This window comes from Xenopus laevis, chromosome 6L, assembly GCF_017654675.1.
Source record: "Xenopus laevis strain J_2021 chromosome 6L, Xenopus_laevis_v10.1, whole genome shotgun sequence".
Classification (NCBI taxonomy): Eukaryota; Metazoa; Chordata; class Amphibia; order Anura; family Pipidae; genus Xenopus; species Xenopus laevis.
Window position 1 is genome coordinate 67412893 of NC_054381.1, and position 17841 is coordinate 67430733.

The 17841-nt window shown below is 37.1% G+C and overlaps 1 protein-coding gene across 2 annotated transcripts in view; it reads right to left on the reverse strand.

Moving 5' to 3' along the window:
- Positions 1–1509: 1509 nt before the first annotated feature.
- Positions 1510–17841, reverse strand: part of stard3nl.L (STARD3 N-terminal like L homeolog) — a 30355-nt gene continuing 14023 nt past the window's right edge. Inside the window, exons 4-9 of one of the 2 annotated variants that reach the window (XM_018267598.2) lie at positions 16929–17006; positions 14536–14589; positions 14328–14445; positions 12165–12263; positions 5006–5076; positions 1510–2645 (exon numbers count right to left, since the gene is read on the reverse strand). In XM_018267598.2, coding sequence (XP_018123087.1) covers positions 5021–5076; positions 12165–12263; positions 14328–14445; positions 14536–14589; positions 16929–17006 — 405 coding nt within the window. In that variant the 3' untranslated portion in view covers positions 1510–2645; positions 5006–5020. The remainder of the gene's footprint in view (positions 2646–5005; positions 5077–12164; positions 12264–14327; positions 14446–14535; positions 14590–16928; positions 17007–17841) is intronic. The other variant, XM_018267599.2, reaches the window with a different exon arrangement.

Consider the following 17841-nt stretch of genomic DNA (forward strand, 5'->3'; position numbering starts at 1 on the left):
TCATATTTTGAAGGCTTGTGATCAAGTCTTAGTAAAAAAAGGCAGCTCCACGCAGAGCAAGGGAGACCTTATTAAAACCTATATATTAATATTTTATTATTAGCATATTATTAGTTCATTAAAATATATTAAGTAGTCATGCTTTTACCATTTTTAATGGATCGAAAAATCAATGACCTGCTTAAATGCTAAATGTTTGCAATAAACTATATATGTGCAGAAAACGTTTCCTCTTAACATATGTATGTACTATTTCATTATAACATATATTGACAGGCATGTAGCAACATGGTAACAAGTCTTGCCGATTCCAATGATACACAGCAATCAAACACAGTAACATGTAGCAGACTGCCCTGTCTCAACCAAGGAACACATACAAACCAAATATAATGTTATTGTACCTGTGCAAACTTTGACCAAGCCCAGGAACCTATACCTACCAATAAAATATTTCCATTATTCTAACTACACTAGATTAGTGGACACTAGGGGGCAGATTTATCAAGGGTCGAATTAAAAATTCGAATTATTCTATAGTCAAAACTGTAAATTTTGACTAAGGAGTTATTCAAATTCGATTAAGTTTTCAAAATTTATCTTACTCTGGCCCTTTAAGAACTCAAATTCAACTATTTTCCACCTAAAACCTGCTGAATTGCTGTTTAAGTCAATAGGAGAGGTCCAGGGATCAATTCTGAGTTGTTTGCAACCTTGCTGACAATCGAGTTTGTAAAATTCTAATTGAATTCGATTCGAGTTTTCGGGTCGATTCCATAAATCCGAGTTTAAAAAATTTGTTTGTTTTTTTTTTAAATACATTTCGATTGGTCGAATTTATGGGAGTTTTGGGGAGTTTTAAAAATTCACATGAATTCGAAATTCGACCTTTGATAAATGTGCCTCCCGTGTAGATTAGTTGCTTTTGGTAAGTGGTTCTGGAGAAAAAGTGTTTTATTGAAAAGTTGTTAGGGGTAGAAAACCGAAGCCAAATTAAAACTGACCAAGATGTTTAGACTGAATCAAGACTGAATGAAGAAATCTACGGTTTTCATTTGCAGCTCTGTACCCTATGGGGCCGATTCACTAAGCTCGAGTGAAGGATTCGAATGAAAAATACTTCGAATTTCGAAGTATTTTTTTGGTACTTCGACCATCGAATTGGTTAAATTCGTTCGAATTCGAACGAAATCGAACGAAAAATCGTTCGACTATTCGATAGTCGAAGTACTTGCCCTTTAAAAAAAACTTCGACCCCCTACTTCGGCAGGTAAAACCTACCGAAGTCAATGTTAGCCTATGGGGAAGGTCCCCATAGGTTTGCTAACCTTTTTTTGATCGAAGGATTTTTCTTCGATCGTTGGATTAAAATCCTTCGAATCGATCGATCGAACGAAGGATTAGCGCTAAATCCTTCGACTTCGATATTCGAAGTCGAAGGATTTCAATTCGAGGGTCGAATTTCGAAGTATTTTTAACTTCGAAATTCGACCCTTAGTGAATCTGCCCCTATATGTCAGGGGCTTTCCATTTTAAATAGAATTTATTTTACAGTTTCTACAAAACAGGATAAGCTTTTCATACAAGCGCAATACCTAGGGGGTCGGTTAGTTGGTTTGAATTGCCTTAATGTGTAGAACCTTTTAAGATATGAGAAATGCACTTATCTTTTAAATTTTGATTCTATTTTAGGGAAAAATGTTAGGTTTCATGTTGAACTGGTTGTAGAGATACTGAGATACTGTAGGTCCAAGGGATTTATATCACATACAAACAGCTAAAGTGCTAAACATTAAGGGGTAATGTAATAAAAAGTCCTAAATTTGCCCACACCTAGTAGCCTATACCAACCAATGATATGTTTTTCTCATACAGCTGACCATTAAATTATATATGATGATTGGCTGCTATGGGTTACTAGACAAGCAACAAACTGAATACCATTTATTACATTACCCCACTAAAATGTTATATACCAGTAGAGATCAGATCCTATTCACTTTTTCTCCTAAGATCTCATTAGTTATAATGAATATCTTATAAACAGCATCAGGGGGTATCTTTTATCTAGGGCTGGTGCGATAAGGCCTCCATTTTCTTTCCCTGAGAATAAACCCATCTTTTAGCAATTTAACAACCATCTTTCTTGTTATGGAGATACCACAATATTAATGAGATGTATGAAGGGCAAAGGCTTAGGGGGACATTTATCAAATGCCAAGTTGTGTTTTCCTGAAAAATTTGAGCTTTTCCAGGATACTCAAATTTTTCGCGATTTATTATCTCCCGAAGCTGCCAGAATCCAAAATGACTCCAGCTAAAGCCTGCTGAGGTCATGTAGAAGTCAATGGCAGAGGTCCCTTTAACCATTTGAAGATGTTTTTTGCCTTCACAATTTTAGGGTTTTTTACAGTGGTTTTGCACTTGAAAAAACTCGATAAATGTAAGGTATTTGACGTTTTTTAGACTATGACTCAACTCAAGTCATAATTCAAGTCGAGTTGTGAGCTTATTTGAGGTAGAAAAAAACTCAAAAGCTCGACCTTTGATAAATAACCCCCTTAAAGTTTAACTTTTCTGAATAGGATTCATTGTTGTTGACAGTAGTGTGCTGATACATTTCTAGAGCGCAAAATATTTCACACCTAAAAGAAAGAAAAGTACAGATTAGGAAGGTAGATCAAGTATGTTGCATATCTATATCATAGGCAATATTAATGCACCACTCAGTTATTTATTTTACACAGCTTTTTATACCGCTTTTTTCAGCAAATTTCATTTTACACAGCATAATAAATATGCCCCTATGTGTGTATCTGGCGCTCTATAAATACATGTTAATAATAATAATAATATATATTGTTTTTCACAACACTCTTCTACATACTGTATATCAGGGGTGTCCAAAAGGCAGATTGGGATCTACTAGTAGACCTTTAGTTGGTGATCAGTAGATCTCAAGACACTGTCAACAATCAGCTTGTCTAAATTACCCTTCTGTTTTATTCTTTTCATTCAGATATTTAGATATTCAGATATTTATTCTGTTAAGGTTACATAAGAAATAGTTTTTTAAAAATAGTAATATAAATTCTCTTATAAATCAATATAATATTTGAGTAATATTTTCCAAGGTACAGAATGCTAACAGTGATATTATGGATGTAGATGGGACAACATCACTAAAAGTAGACCCCGCGTTATTGAAGTAAAGGCACTCCTGACATATGGCATATAAATATATATTTTTTTTTAAATGTGCTTTCACTTAAATATGCCACTTGATATATCCATTCATTCTGTCAGAAAGAAACAACACATAAAAAATAAACCCACTTATGGCTGCAACTGATCTCAGTTTACAAGTGACATTGTGCTACAATTATTTTTGATTCTGTTCAAAGTTATCCACAAGCAAAAATCTCCAATATTATAAATACATGTCATTCTGGGGAGCAGATCACTGGAATGAGGTGGATATATTACTTAATAGCAAATTTTGGACAATCTGACCACAAAGGGACCTATTTAAGGTTGCTTGAGCTATTTAGCTGTACGCTCCCGATAGTTCCAAAAGCCTGTTCAGGTTAAAATTATAGGTTTTTTGGCCTGAAACAGTGTGAGTTAGGAAACTCAAGCAGGTTTTCCTTAAAGATTGCTTGCATCTAAAAGCAAAAGCAATCCAGTAGACCCCGAAGTGTAATGGCTGCAGAAGCAGCTTTTTGGCTCAAGCTATCTTAAATAGGCCCCTTAGTAGACAAAAATGTAAAAATTCGGTTAGTTGGCCCAGACCAGTCCCAAGAAGCACATTCAGTTTGGCCATTCAGTTACTGCATGAACTGGACAATTGATTCATAAACCAGACCTCCTGAACCATATTCTTATATAGACAGCTTAGGTCAGACATACAGTACAACATAACAACATAACATGACTGTGTGCACCCAGCAATTCCAACTCATTTCCCAAACATGGATATGATAAGTTTATAAGCTGCTCTGTATGTATTAAATAGCCAGATTTCTTCCCTTCAGAAGTCTGAACAGAAGAATTTGGAAACAACTGCTATGTTTTCCATGTAATTCCAAGTATGTTATACATCCGGTTTAAATATTATTTAAATAAATAATAACTAAAACACCAGCATATTGCAAAGTTCTCTACAACAAACACACATATGATACAAATACTGATCAAGTAGCTAAAGAAAGCCATTCTCAGTATAGCTTACAATCTTAAATTATATATTCTTAATGTGTTTACAAGCACAAACATTTTTGTTTAAAGATTTAGATGTTGTACATTTCTGTTAGCTGAAGCTAACATTTAAATTTTGTAGACATTTATTACATTAAGATTTTATACTGAACTGCTTGGCAATTTTAAAGCCCAATTTAAAAGGCTCATTGCTTTATTATCTTGTATATGTAAAATTATTTTGTTTCTATTGCACAACATATTTTCTTTTAATTGCAGTGTGTGCATTCACCATCGGGCCTTCTATGCCATCTTTTATCTGTTACCAATACAAATTCACACACAGGGGAATGGGATAATCCAGAGAGGGACCAAAAGGATTTAACCAAAAGAGGAGCAGAAGCCATGCCAGGTCAAATGCTAACTTTCTAAGATTAAGGAGAACCCATGTTAACAGAGAAAACCTATTTACCCAAGCAGAGAGCAATTCTAGCCCAGCCCTATAAATATCTTCTCACAACGCCTGATTGGGGCAAAGGACTGCGGGACCTTATCATTGCTGGATAGGGCAGCCTCAGAAATCCCAGCAGGTTTTTTCTTGTGTAAGAGATTTTAGCTCACTTATGATGTTAACCGCATCATACTCAGGCAGGGTATGTGCCCTTATGTACTATGGGGAGCTTGAGAGTTAGGAACTGGTGTATAGCTTTCGTAATGCAAACTATGAACTGGTCAAATATTTCTGTTTTTGTCCTGGCCAGTTTTTATTTTTGTGGAAATTTAATCTCAGCCTGAATACAATACTTGCCTGTTAATACACATTTCACTGACAAAGAGGCTTCTCATCATCCTGTATTTCCTCTGTCTCATCCTCTGAACCTGTGAAATAGAAAAAATACTTTTGTCCATGTGAATTACCCTTAATTTATTAAAGGGGTAGTTTGCCTTTAGGTTAACTTTTAGTAAACAGGTATTGGATCTGTTATCCAGAAACATGTTATCAAATAAGCTCCAAATTACGGGCAGGCCATCTCCTATCGAATCCATTTTATCCTAATAATTGAAAATTTTAAAAATGATTTCCTTTCTCTCTATAATTATAGCACAGTACCTTGCACATTATCCCAGATAAGATATAATTAAACTTTATTGGAGGCAAAACAAGCCTGTTGGGTTTAATCAATGTTTAAATGATTTTTTAGTATACTTAAGGTATGGTGATCCAAATTATAGAAAGATTCATTATTTAGAAAATCCCAGGTCCCAAGCATTCTGGATAACGGCTCACAAGAAGCCAAAAAACTATTGCCCTGTGAAGCTGCAATTTTATTGTTACAGTTTATTTCCTATTCATATATCTCATTGACACAACTGCTTGGTTGCTAGGGATATTTGGACCATAGCAACCAAATAGCTGCTGAAATTCCAAACTGGAGAGCTGATAAACAAAAAAGCTTTACCATTCAAAAACCACAAATAATGAGAAAAAAAGACCAATTGCAAATTGTTTTGAAATAGTATTTTAAGGTGAATTACCACCTGAATATACATAAATACATAGCATTACAGTGTTGGCATTTCCAAAAATTAAGCCTTATCTGTGCACTCCTGGGTATTCATAAAAACATTATTTTTTAAATCATATCAATATCATCCTGGTATTAATTGATATGATTTAATAAAGATTGTTTTTATGAATACCCAGGAGTGTACAGATATTTAGCAAAATTTTGTGAGTCCTCTGAGAGCAGCACCTGGGCAGTTAATTCTGAAATAAGAAAAATGTGTGGATCATCTTAAAGGGATTCTCCCATGGGAAAACATGTTTTGTTTTTCAAAATGAATCAGTTAATAGTGCTGCTCCAGAAGAATCCTGCACTGAAATTTGTTTTTTAAAAGAGCAAACACATTTTTTCGATTTATTTTTTAAATCTGACATGGGGCTAGACATATTGTTAGTTTCCCAGGTGCCCCCAGTCATGTGACTTGTAGCAGAACAATGGTAATGTAACAATGGTAATGTAACAAGATAACAGCTATCTGACACAAGATAACAACTCCCTGGTAGATATGAGAATAAAGAATAAAATAGTACCACTGTAAATCCTTCAGTTACATTGCGTTTGAGAAACAATAGCATATTTGAAAGCAGTTCCATCATGAAGTGCTGGCTCTTTCTGAAAGCACATGACCATGCAAAACTACCATAGATGGCTGCCTACACACCAATATTACAACTAGAAATATATACTTGCTTGTTCAGGAATAACATTTTATATGGTGGAGTAAATTATTTGCAGTGTAAACAGTGTAATTTAGAAATAAAAATTACAGTATTTCATTAAGAACTCGCATTTTGAGAAATGCCGTACAAGCAAAATGATGACTGAAGAGCAGAATTTCTCAAAATGTGGTTTCTTTTTTGCACTGCAGACAGTAATGGAACCAAACAAGAACATGTTTGTTGTTAGAGTCTGTTTACAGAGCATGCAAAAGTACCAGGAAGATGTAAGAGATGTCTCAGTTTTTGTATGCACATACTCTGCTGCTATTGCTGTGTTTTGCCTGTGAGCATACATTTAAAGATATTTAGGCATACTGCTGGATATTAGCAGAATATAAGAGCAGTTCACTGCCTATGTGACTTATTGCTCTGTTCCGTGAAGTGTGCATTCCCTTTTCCTTCAAAATATCGACTGATAGAGACAGAAAAAATAAAGAATTTATAGTAAATTAGCAGGAATATCTTATAATGGCTGACAGGCATACTTATTAAACTAAGTCTCGTGTAAATGCTTTAGCTTGAAACAGGAAAACGAACTATTAGTGACACAAGATAAAGTTCCATGCAGTGCTAGTTCCCACCCCTTCCTTCCTGCAAACTGTAATTCAGACCAGGCGAGTTGGCTGATAATTGCTGTGGCTTAACAGTTTGCTTAATAGGAAACACAAGAAATGATTCCACCTGTAAACAACACAGTGGTTTTCCTAAAATTCGAGGAAATTATGTTGCTTAATATGCTGGAATAAACTGCTCTGAAATATAACCAGTAAACCTATGTGGAATACAAACTTGAAAAGGGACTTTTTCTGAAATGGACAAATAGATTTTACATGTAGAATTAAAAAAAAAAATAAGCTAGGTTTTCTTACATAAATCTAAATCAAATAGACTTGGGATAGAAGTCATACTTAATAAAGTTGTGGGCAAGGTGCAAAAGCATGTTTTTCCCATAACTCATGTGTAATTGCAGCTCTGTGGGGTAGCTTCATCTGCTGCAATAGCATCCAATGCAATGCAATTTTCAATATAGGTACTGGATCATTTCTGACATTTACAAAACTGTGTAAAATGTTGTGTAAAATAAATGGCAAGTTTATCAAGGTGTGTTTTATCTGGTGTTCACCAGAGTTGCTTTTGTTATTTTACACTGCTTCAGACCTTTGTAAGGAAGTTCCAGCGGAAGTTGCTCAAAGAAAAAAAAATTACTCCATATTTACACTGTTTTTTACAAGGCAGTGCCTGGGTATTATTCTGCTGTTTTTTACCCCATATAATAAATCTGCCCTTACAATCAAAATGATGACTGCCCGTGATTCTTTAGGTCAGGGGTGTCCAACCCGCGGCCCAGGATGAATATGAATGCAGACCAGCTTGTAACCAATCCAAGTAACGTCATGTTTCAATGTCACACACAGAGAGTGTATGTATGTGATCGCTAATTGTGTGCATGTGTGATTTAAATTTTACATGGGGTGTGCGGTGTGTGGCTTCCTAGAGCAGAAAAAGCAGTTAACAAGTGAGCGTTCGGTTACAAAGACCTACAAATTCTTCAGCGGCATTGTCCGCTATGATAGTGATATATGCAGCGCCTACATTTGTGAGCAACTTTTTTCAAGAATGAACACACTAATGGGCAAATGTATCAAGGGTCGAATATCGAGGGTTAATTAACCCTCGATATTCGACTGGGGAATTAAAATCCTTCGACTTCAAATATTGAAGTCGAAGGATTTTGCACAAATAGTTCGATCGAACGATCGTAGGAATAATCGTTTGATCGAAGGATTCGAAGGATTATCCCTCGACCAAAAAAAGATAGCCAAGCCTATGGGGACCTTATCTGATGAGCACCTTGAGAATTCACTGAGAATTGCAACTACTTTCATTCAACCAGATATTGATACATTAGTTTCTCAAACACAATGTCAAAAATCTCACAAGGTTTATGATACCCTCTATTCTTTCACTTTTACAATAAAATAAATCAAAAGCTAGCGTTAGTGTTTGTGTGTATTTGGAGTGTGGCCCCAGAAAATTTTTCTTCTTCCAATGTGGCCCAGGGAAGCCAAAAGGTTTTTATCCAAAGGGTCCTTCTTGCCCATATAACCATGGCTGAAGATTTTGCTTAAAGTTGTAAGGTATCCATGGATAAATCACATGGGCAGTGAACTGCACTAAGGCCAAGGGCAGACATTGCTTTGGCTTCACTGCTCTCAGGCAATTTTTTTGAGGCTGAGAGAAGCGGATCCACTCCGTGCCCCATTCATTTGAACTGCTTGCACCCACAAGAGTCACACGTTCTGCTGCATATGACTGCACCCAGGCAGTCGCACACGCTCTTCTGCGTGTGACTGTTTGGGTGCTTTTGTGTATTTGGACCAACCTCCACTCCACTGCATATGACTGCAGGCAATCTTATACAAAGGACAGGAGATGGGCACGATGATCCATTTCTCTCAGCCTCCAAAGATACGCATGCTAAGAGCAGCTGTACCAACACTCTGTCTGCCCTTGGCATATCAAAGACATTGTTTATTGCTGCTGATAAGGCTTCCTCAAGCTATAAGGTACCCCCAAGGTACCCATTCCCCATGGAGCCCAGAACGGAGGGTTAGCAGTGAACAGTGAAGCAATGGAGGTTTGTAGCTGTCTGAAACCAAACCGTGGCTGCAGCAGTGCACCAAAATGTAGGAGCCAAAGTTTCCTTCAGCGGCCAGAGCTCAGTGGTTGTGGTTCCAAATTTGAAATGGTGTGATGTAGCTGCTCATCCAAATCCTGGTCAAAATTCGTGAGAAACAACGATAATGCATATTTCTATGTCCCCTGTCCTGCGGTTTTGAGCAGTATTGTGACCCAGGTCCTGAACACGTGGAATGGGGAATAACAGTGATGCATATTATTTTGTCACTGTAGTAGTTGGCAGTGCACGTGCCCTTTAGGAGAAACAACAACACAGCTGGAACTGCCTTTGGGTTAGTAGGGCAGTGCTATAGCATGCCCCTGTAACCTGTTTTGTACGTAGGTGTCCTATGAATGGGTCAGTTTGGTCATGGCAGTGCAGAAGCATGTCTTGCATATGTTAAAAAAATATGCTGTAAATGCTAAAAAATAAAATGTAGTAAAAAAAAATAGTAGATTAGAAAATGAGATTACATGACAACGCAGAACCCATATATTAATTATTAATCAGTCTTGCTGTATCGGCTTCTGGCAGATATTGTTTGACTTTTGGCTCTTTTTATTTATGATGATCCCTAAGCAGCCCAGACCACACTGAGCATGTGCACAGTCTTGGTATTGCAAAGATGTTTAACCAAGTTACAAGATGATGACCCCCTGTGGCCAATTTTGAAAACATAAATCATTTGTTTTATCAGGCTTCTGGTGCAGTAAGTTCATGTTTCGTATACAAAATACAGAATTTCTGTTTTAGACTTTCCCTTTAACCTCCTACCTCCAGGATGCAGGATAGCAAAGAAATGTTAAAGGAGGTGGTTAATGTTTTGACGCCGGCGTCCGTTTTTATGGACGCCGGTGAATTTTCGCTGCGGGAATTGGCCGCAAATTCCGGTCTGGGGAAACAATTCGCCCATTACTACTTCCCAGTGTTCTGTTGTTAGGCTGCTGGGGGGAAAGGTAGGTGGGTGATATCACTCCAACTTGCAGTACATAAGTAAAGAGTAACTGAAGTTTATCAGAGCACATGTCACATGACTGGGGGCAGCTGGGAAACTTTCAATATGTCTAGCTCCATGTCAGATTTCAAAATGAAATATAAAAAATCTGTTTGGTCTTTTGAGAAACAGATTTCAGCGCAGAATTCTGCTGGAGCAGCACTATTAACTGGTGCCTTTTGAAAAAAAAAATGTTTTCCCATGACAGTATTCCTGAGTAACCTGTGTACATCATTCATGAAAAAAAGAGCACTGCACACTTTTTGGGTTGCCCATTTGCACAGGCCCTGCTTGAGGTCCAGGAAGATAAATTCACAGACTGTGTGAGAGTGCGAGCTCCTAGAGTCCTCCTATGTAGGGGGCCAGAATTTTTTTTTGCTGAGGAGCCTAGCCCTCTGACATTGTGCCACTGATACAATGACTTTTATGCCACGGATACAATGATATTAAAAACACAGTAAAGGGTACAGACTCATCAGATACATTAAATACAATGACAGTTGCAAGTGTAATCCCATATATATTAGCTCTGAAATGGTCTGGACTGCTGAATAAGTCTAAATGTGTCATTTAGTGCCAGATGTGAGCATAGCACACAGCAGGGCAAAAAGCTCTGTTGTATACATGACAGGCAGCTAAGAATTGATTAGCTGAGAATGTAGCTACCTGAAAGGTCTTGCATGATGGCTGGCATAGGATCATGCATAATAAACTGAGATGGCCGTCTACATATCGTTATTTATACTCCAATAAAAACATGAATGAACTTTAAAATACAATTTTAAATGGCAGAATGAACAAAGTTTAATATAGTATTAAAAACAACACCTCAAACCCATGCCACTATAATTTAAAGAGCTGGAAACATGCTTTCCAGTTCTTCTTAATATAGTGCCATGAAGAAGTAGTTACATATCCACTATCCATATGTTTGAGAGACAATTAGACTCAGAATAATACTGTATTTCAGGTTTGCTAGCACTTAAGTGTCACGATGCGTTGCATATGAATGTATTTTGGATTGGCTGGGCTACAATGCTCAGAGTATAATGTTAATTTTTGATCTGGCTGGTCTAAAATACTTGTATTACTGTACTTCTCAGCTGGTTACCGATACTGGTGTACACAGGTTTGGGATTAAAAAGGCAGTTTTCATACTGCTGTGAATAAAAGTCTTATGCCTATAATCTAATATAATATCTATAGGATATTCATAATTATCCTACAGATAGTTTAAGGTGGCAGTAGCTTCAGGGTTCGCCAGCATTAATAACTGCACTATTTGCAAGAAGAAGTGGGAAAACACCAAGCACTGTTCCTTACAACAGTGTAAGAAGCAGCTTTGGACGCAAGTTAACTTGCACAGATTCATGGAGCAATTGTGAATGTGTTTTTCCCAAGTAAATGAGACATATACTGCATCACGTATTTCCTCTTTAAAAGCAGTTTTAAACTGCTACTGTATGCACATAGTAAGAATAAAGGCAAACAGCACATCTCCAGCCACTATAGGTACTACAGTGCTTTCAGGAGGATTTCAGCCTGATACAGCCACAAGATGGAGCCATTTCATAACAAATAGTATAGCTGGTAATGTTACTGTTTTAAATCATTTGTAGTTTATTTTGAAATTTACTAAGTAAGGCGGTTTATATAGGTCCAAAAGAACTCAATGTTATTAATATCCATTATTTATACAGGACCAACATGTTTAAGTAGCCGTTTACAGAAGTGTCTATGTAGGTTAGCCCCTGTCTTATACTAGGTACCAATCCCAGTCACATACAGAAAAAACCCAAACAGACACCAGGAGAACAAAGACCCAATTGTCCCCAATCCTTGCATAGTGTCCATACAAAGAAATTGACACTGAAATTTTGGGTTAAGGGTAATTGTCAGTACCATATAACAATCTACAAAAGTATAATTGATATTTAATAAATCTGCTCACAAACAGTTCTTCATATAACACAATTCTAATAGCCCATAGGCACAAAATTTGTGTTTACCTGTCAGGGATTCAGGTGGAGAATAGAACTGGCCTTCAGACATAGGCCCCGGTGGGGGAACAGCAGCTCGTTCAGAAACACTCCGTATCATCAGAAACCCTGAAGAAATAGCAAAATGGGCACAAATTAATTTACACTCTAAGGTTGGAAAACATTTTGAAAGAAAAGAGCACCTATTGTTTCACCCAGTGTATACTACTTTTGCAAGAAAATGCCTCCTCCTCACTCCTACGTCACATGTATGTACTTAATGATTATGCACATGCAGGTGTCCCCACATGACCGCCCAAAGAAGAGGGGTATTTTCCTGCAAAAATAGTATGCAGGAAGCAAAACAATAGAAAGCTATAGGTATGGAATGTTCTATGCAGAAACCCTTATTCTAGAAAGCTTTGAAGTACAGGAAGCCAATCTCCCATAGACTCCACAATTCAAATTTTTAAAAATAATTTCCTTTTTTCTCTGTTCTCCCAACTTAGATATAATTAATTTTATTGGCAGAAAAGCAATCGTATTGGGTTTGTTTAAATGATTTTTAGTAGATGTCTTAAGTATGGAGTTCCAATTACAGAAAGACCTCTTATCCGGAAGACCCCAGGAACTTAGCATTCCGCATAACATGTACCATACCTATATAAATGAGCTGTTCAACTTTATCCATCAATATAACATTACATTTGACTGGAAATATACAAATTAAAGTTTTAAGAAAATGTGCAAAAATAATGCACACTTTGCGTAAGTGTAGCCTGACAAGTGTATAGTAGGTACAGAAGTTGGCAAGAGAATAGCATGCCAATTTGAATTCTTCATGGAAAGTGTTCATACCTTGCCACCATTTATTAACCTGCTGAGAAGGATTTGTTGAGTGCCTATTTGCCCATTCTGCTATTGGCTAGGGTTTGCTGCTCCCTATGCTGAGAATTCTGCTCAGCCTTGGTAAGCAGCAATGTTATGAGTCTATTAGTTCCAATAAAAGTGATTATCCTGCATGGGCAAGGTCACAAGAAGGGGGTCTGCAGTCCTGTCATGGCAAATGGCAGCCATAAAATCTGGATGAACCAATTAGCATACTGCAAAATGTGCATGGCTCCATGTGGGAGTGGATGGAGTTTTGTGTAGACAGTGGGTGTGTTAGAACATAATGGAGCATTACAAGGGCAGGTTTCTACCAGCAAACTGATAGCAAATTAGTTCAATCAGAAATATTTTTCGTTAAAACTAATTAACTCCATTCCAGGTAAACCGAACAACATCCACCCTTATACTTAAAAATCCCCCAATGGTATAAGCTTTCTGTCAAAGACAATAAAATAAATAAAAACCTGTGCCCTACTATATTCAGTAAATGATGGCAAAACAAATAAGGGTTTTACACATTTACTTGCTGCAGACACGTGTGCAAAGAGTACTTCTGAACAAAATCGCCATGTTTTGTACCCACAATGCAGCATGTCTCCCAGTATTCTAACACATTGACTGACACAATTGCAATTTCTGAGTTTGGAATAAGATTGACATATGTGCTGATTCTTTTGGTGCATCTGTGCTGCGTCTATTGATGCAGGTAACTGTGGGAACACTGAAGCTACTGATTGGTTCAGAGGTGGTGGTAGCTCCAGTGTTTCCCTGGTTTAAGAGATTCCAGAGCAATCAATTTCCAGTAGGAGGCAGAAGGAAGTCATTGGTGCAAAGTGCAACTATACAGAAGTGCAAGAAGCCCATATTAATAAAAGTAATTGAATGAGTTTTTTTCGTTCAAGTGAAAGTTGCAGAGACATTTGCTGACCGGCAACTGCAGTGTGATAAGTAAATCTGGAAAAGTAAATTTTCCTACCAAACCTAACTATTACTTCATTGTCCTAAACATGTTTAGCAGCACCACCAGCAGCTTAAATGATCTTCAATTCTACAACAACATTCTGCCCATTTAAAGACACCATTACCCAGTCCTACAACCTATTTTGCATCAAATTTTGTTAAATTACAGGACACATTGTCATATTCCCAACATCCCCATTCATCAAAAATGTTTTTGTTTTCATTCATAATAAATTCATTACTTTTTTAAACTGCACATAAATGCTGGCAAGGTTGCGAATCTTATCATCATGTTTTGTGAAATGACAAAAATTAAAAGAATTTTAAAGAAAATGAACCCACTTTTTTCTTCCTCTGCTTCTTGAGGCAATACTTTGAAGTCAAGGAACCATGCTTCTATCCATGCCAGAATAAAGGACATAATTGGAAGGACATAGCCAAAAGCACCAGTATAAAAGAGCTAGGGGATAGACAGAATATTTTTTGCATTACACATTTTGACAGCATTTGATCAAATTCAATGTAAGCTATATATATATTGTCAATATACCTTAGATAAGATGACTTTCACTAACAAGAAGGCACAAGTTATTGCTGTTGACACCTAGATTGGAAACAAACACAGCATCAAACCTACATTTGAACCACATGTTTGTGTCAGTTTGTATACTAGAGGCATGGCTCCACATATGTGATCGTCAGCCAGTTGGTATTTTTTTTGTACCTACAGTAGCAGGAAAAACAGTGGTTTGGTCCAAGAATAAAAATAAAAGCTGTATTTTTAATTTAAATGTATCCAGCCATGTTACTTTATGCTTTCTATACAGTACTGGCTCTGTCTGGTATTTCTCGTTCAAATAAGTTTAAATACACAGACAAAGTAAATGCCATGTCCGATATCAGCTGTAGAATGTGTCTTCAAAGTGTTCCTGTATATTGCTTACATCTATATTTATCAGTTAAAAAAGAAACTAGACAAAGCACACACTTATATTTTATAATTGCGTTCCAGGGTCAAGTGACATAAGCATGCTTGGTCTAAACAATAGAAGAAGGAAGAAACAAATGCTTTTGATTAAAACACGGGTCACACAAATAGATGTGACCTAGGAGGCTCATTCATTGCAAGTCCGGTGACTACACACTGAAAATGATGCACATTTTTTTTTTCTTGCAGATCATAAATATGCTTATTACTTAAAGCAGGCATGTCCAAAGTCAGGCCCGGGGGCCAAATGCACTCCATTTTCAATTTCAAACCGTCCCTCAGCCTCCGTCATAAAATTAATAATAAAGCGGCCAAGTATAGACCAAGTGGCAGATCATTTCACTAATGTGCCCAAATATTACTGCTCCAGCTACATGATTCCTTGTTTAAATTAGTTAAATGATGTTATTGGTTCAAAGAATATCAGGCTGAATGGTCGGCATCCACACATTTTCACCTCACTAAATCTGGCCCTCGTTGCAAAAAGTTTGGACATCCCTGACTTAAAGGCTGCATGTAAGCAGAGCTTTGCTATCTAATGCTGCTTGATATAGCCTTTAAAGAGTCTCACAGTACTCCATAATAGATAAACGTCCTATTATTTCATGTTTTAATGGTTTATTAGTAGACAAAGTATGGTGAGCCAAATTAAGTTATTGATCCCTTATCCAGAAAACTACAGGTCCCAAGGATTCTGGTTAACACGTCCCATACCTTTACCGGCCTGATACACACTCCAGTTTATTTCACTTGTGAAAGTATGCAACGGTCTGATTTTGCAAAGAAATTGGATAGGTAGAATAGTTGATGTATATATTTACAGTTCATTTATGGATATTTCAACTTGACCAAATAACAGTATACCACTATACTTATATATTTGCAAAATTCTTGCCATATAGCAAGGGTAAAAACTCTTATTGGTAGTCAGCTGGCAATATATGAAAGCTTACCCATGTTGGTACTTTTAGAAATCCAACTGTAAGGGGCCGATTCACTAACTTCGAGTGAAGGATTCGAAGTAAAAAAACTTAGAATTTTTGTGCTCCTCGACTATCGAATTGGCGTAAATTCGCCTGAGTAGAATGATTCGAATAGATCGAGCGCAAAAACGCTGCGACTATTCGCCCATTCGATAGTCGAAGTACTGTCTCTTTTAAAAATACTTTGACTGCCTACTTCGCCACATAAAACCTACCGAATTGCTTTAAAAGCCTATGGGAAAGTCCCATAGGCTTGTTTTCCAAGTTTTTGAACGAATAAAAAGGCATTCGATCGAATGAAAATCCTTCGAGCGAATATTCGATCGAGCGCCTATTCGCCTGGCGAATATTCGCCAATTCGACTATTCGCCAGCGTGTAAATTCGCCCGAATTGCCTATTCGATTCTATTCCCCAGTCGAATTTCGAGGGATTTAACCCCTCGAAATTCGACCCTTGATGAATTTGCCCCTTATTCTCATTCAAAAATCTATAAATGGCTTCCTCATTTCTTACACTCATTCACTTCCTGATTAATAGGGCATCACTTGTTATATGAAACAAAGCAACAGTAGTGTAAAGGTTATACATTTATTGGCTAACTAAGAAAATATCCACCAAAAGATTTCAGAACATTTTAGATCCTTTTTCAAAGCTGATTAAAATAAAGCTTTGTTGGCCCTGACAAAACTGATATACCGTATATTTAAACAGAATTTTGTACACCAAAAACAGTGCAAAACAAAAGAAAAAAACACAGAAGCATAATTTGGACAACCAACCTGCCATATGTATGTCTCTGCTTGAACTCCGAATTACGCTTATGTGTTTTTTTTCATGTGTTTCTCACTGTTTTTTTGTGTAAAAAAGTCTGTATAAATATATGACAGAGCCAACTTATGCTTCATACAAAATAGGAATGGCTAACACTGTACAAAAAAAACTTTACCTGGAATATAAAGATGGAAACTTACCGCTACTGCCCACCAATGCCGTAGCTTACACATTGCGTAAGCAGCAATAAGTAGATTAAATCGAAAGAATGAAAGCAACTGTAAGGAGAGAAAATATATGTTAAAATGGCAGCTGCCCACAGATAAAATATCTGCAAAGTTATGTCTCCTACGGATTAATACAACCTTTTAGCACAAATTTTTTAATGTTTGTCTTACAGTTTATTTAGAAGCATGTTATTTGCTGTTTAAAGTGGTCCAACACAAAAATAGCTCTTTTGGCCTAATATGAAAAAAGCATCTTTCCAAAATACATTAAATACATATTTACAATGGTTTAAAAGATAATTGTGAATTAAATGAATTTTGAAAGCATTACCTGTCTTTTTGTGTATATTCTCTGACCAACTAGTTCTGACTCCATTAACAATGTAGCTGAGGAAACTAATTAACAGGCCTGTAGGAGAACTGACTGCTGCTACATTGTTTCAGGAGAGAAGAGAGGGATAAACAAATACTGTTTGCAATTGCAATGGATATTGCAGAAACAGAATATATTTATTACAGGCACATTGCATGCTGAGTCTGGGTGTGCGCAAACAGCCGCAAAGCACATGACCAGGCTCGTCACTGAGCTAAGCACTGGCGTTCAGTGTTGAGCGTGGCACGCATGGGTGCAAGTGCTCTTAGAATAAGCAATAAGGGGTGCACTCTTGAGCCCCATGAGGTCATAAGTGGGGTCTGGGTCAGTGCAAATAGCCACAGGTCTCTGCCTTCTGTGTCAGAGAGCAGAAACCTGTGGCTCCCTACACAAAAATTGTGCTGATTGTGTTAGTTACATAGGCATCAGGACAGGGCAAGATGTGTGTCCTGCCACTGAGGTTATGCCTGACTGATGCAGAGCTCAGTGCTGAGTGCAGCATACAGGGGGGCG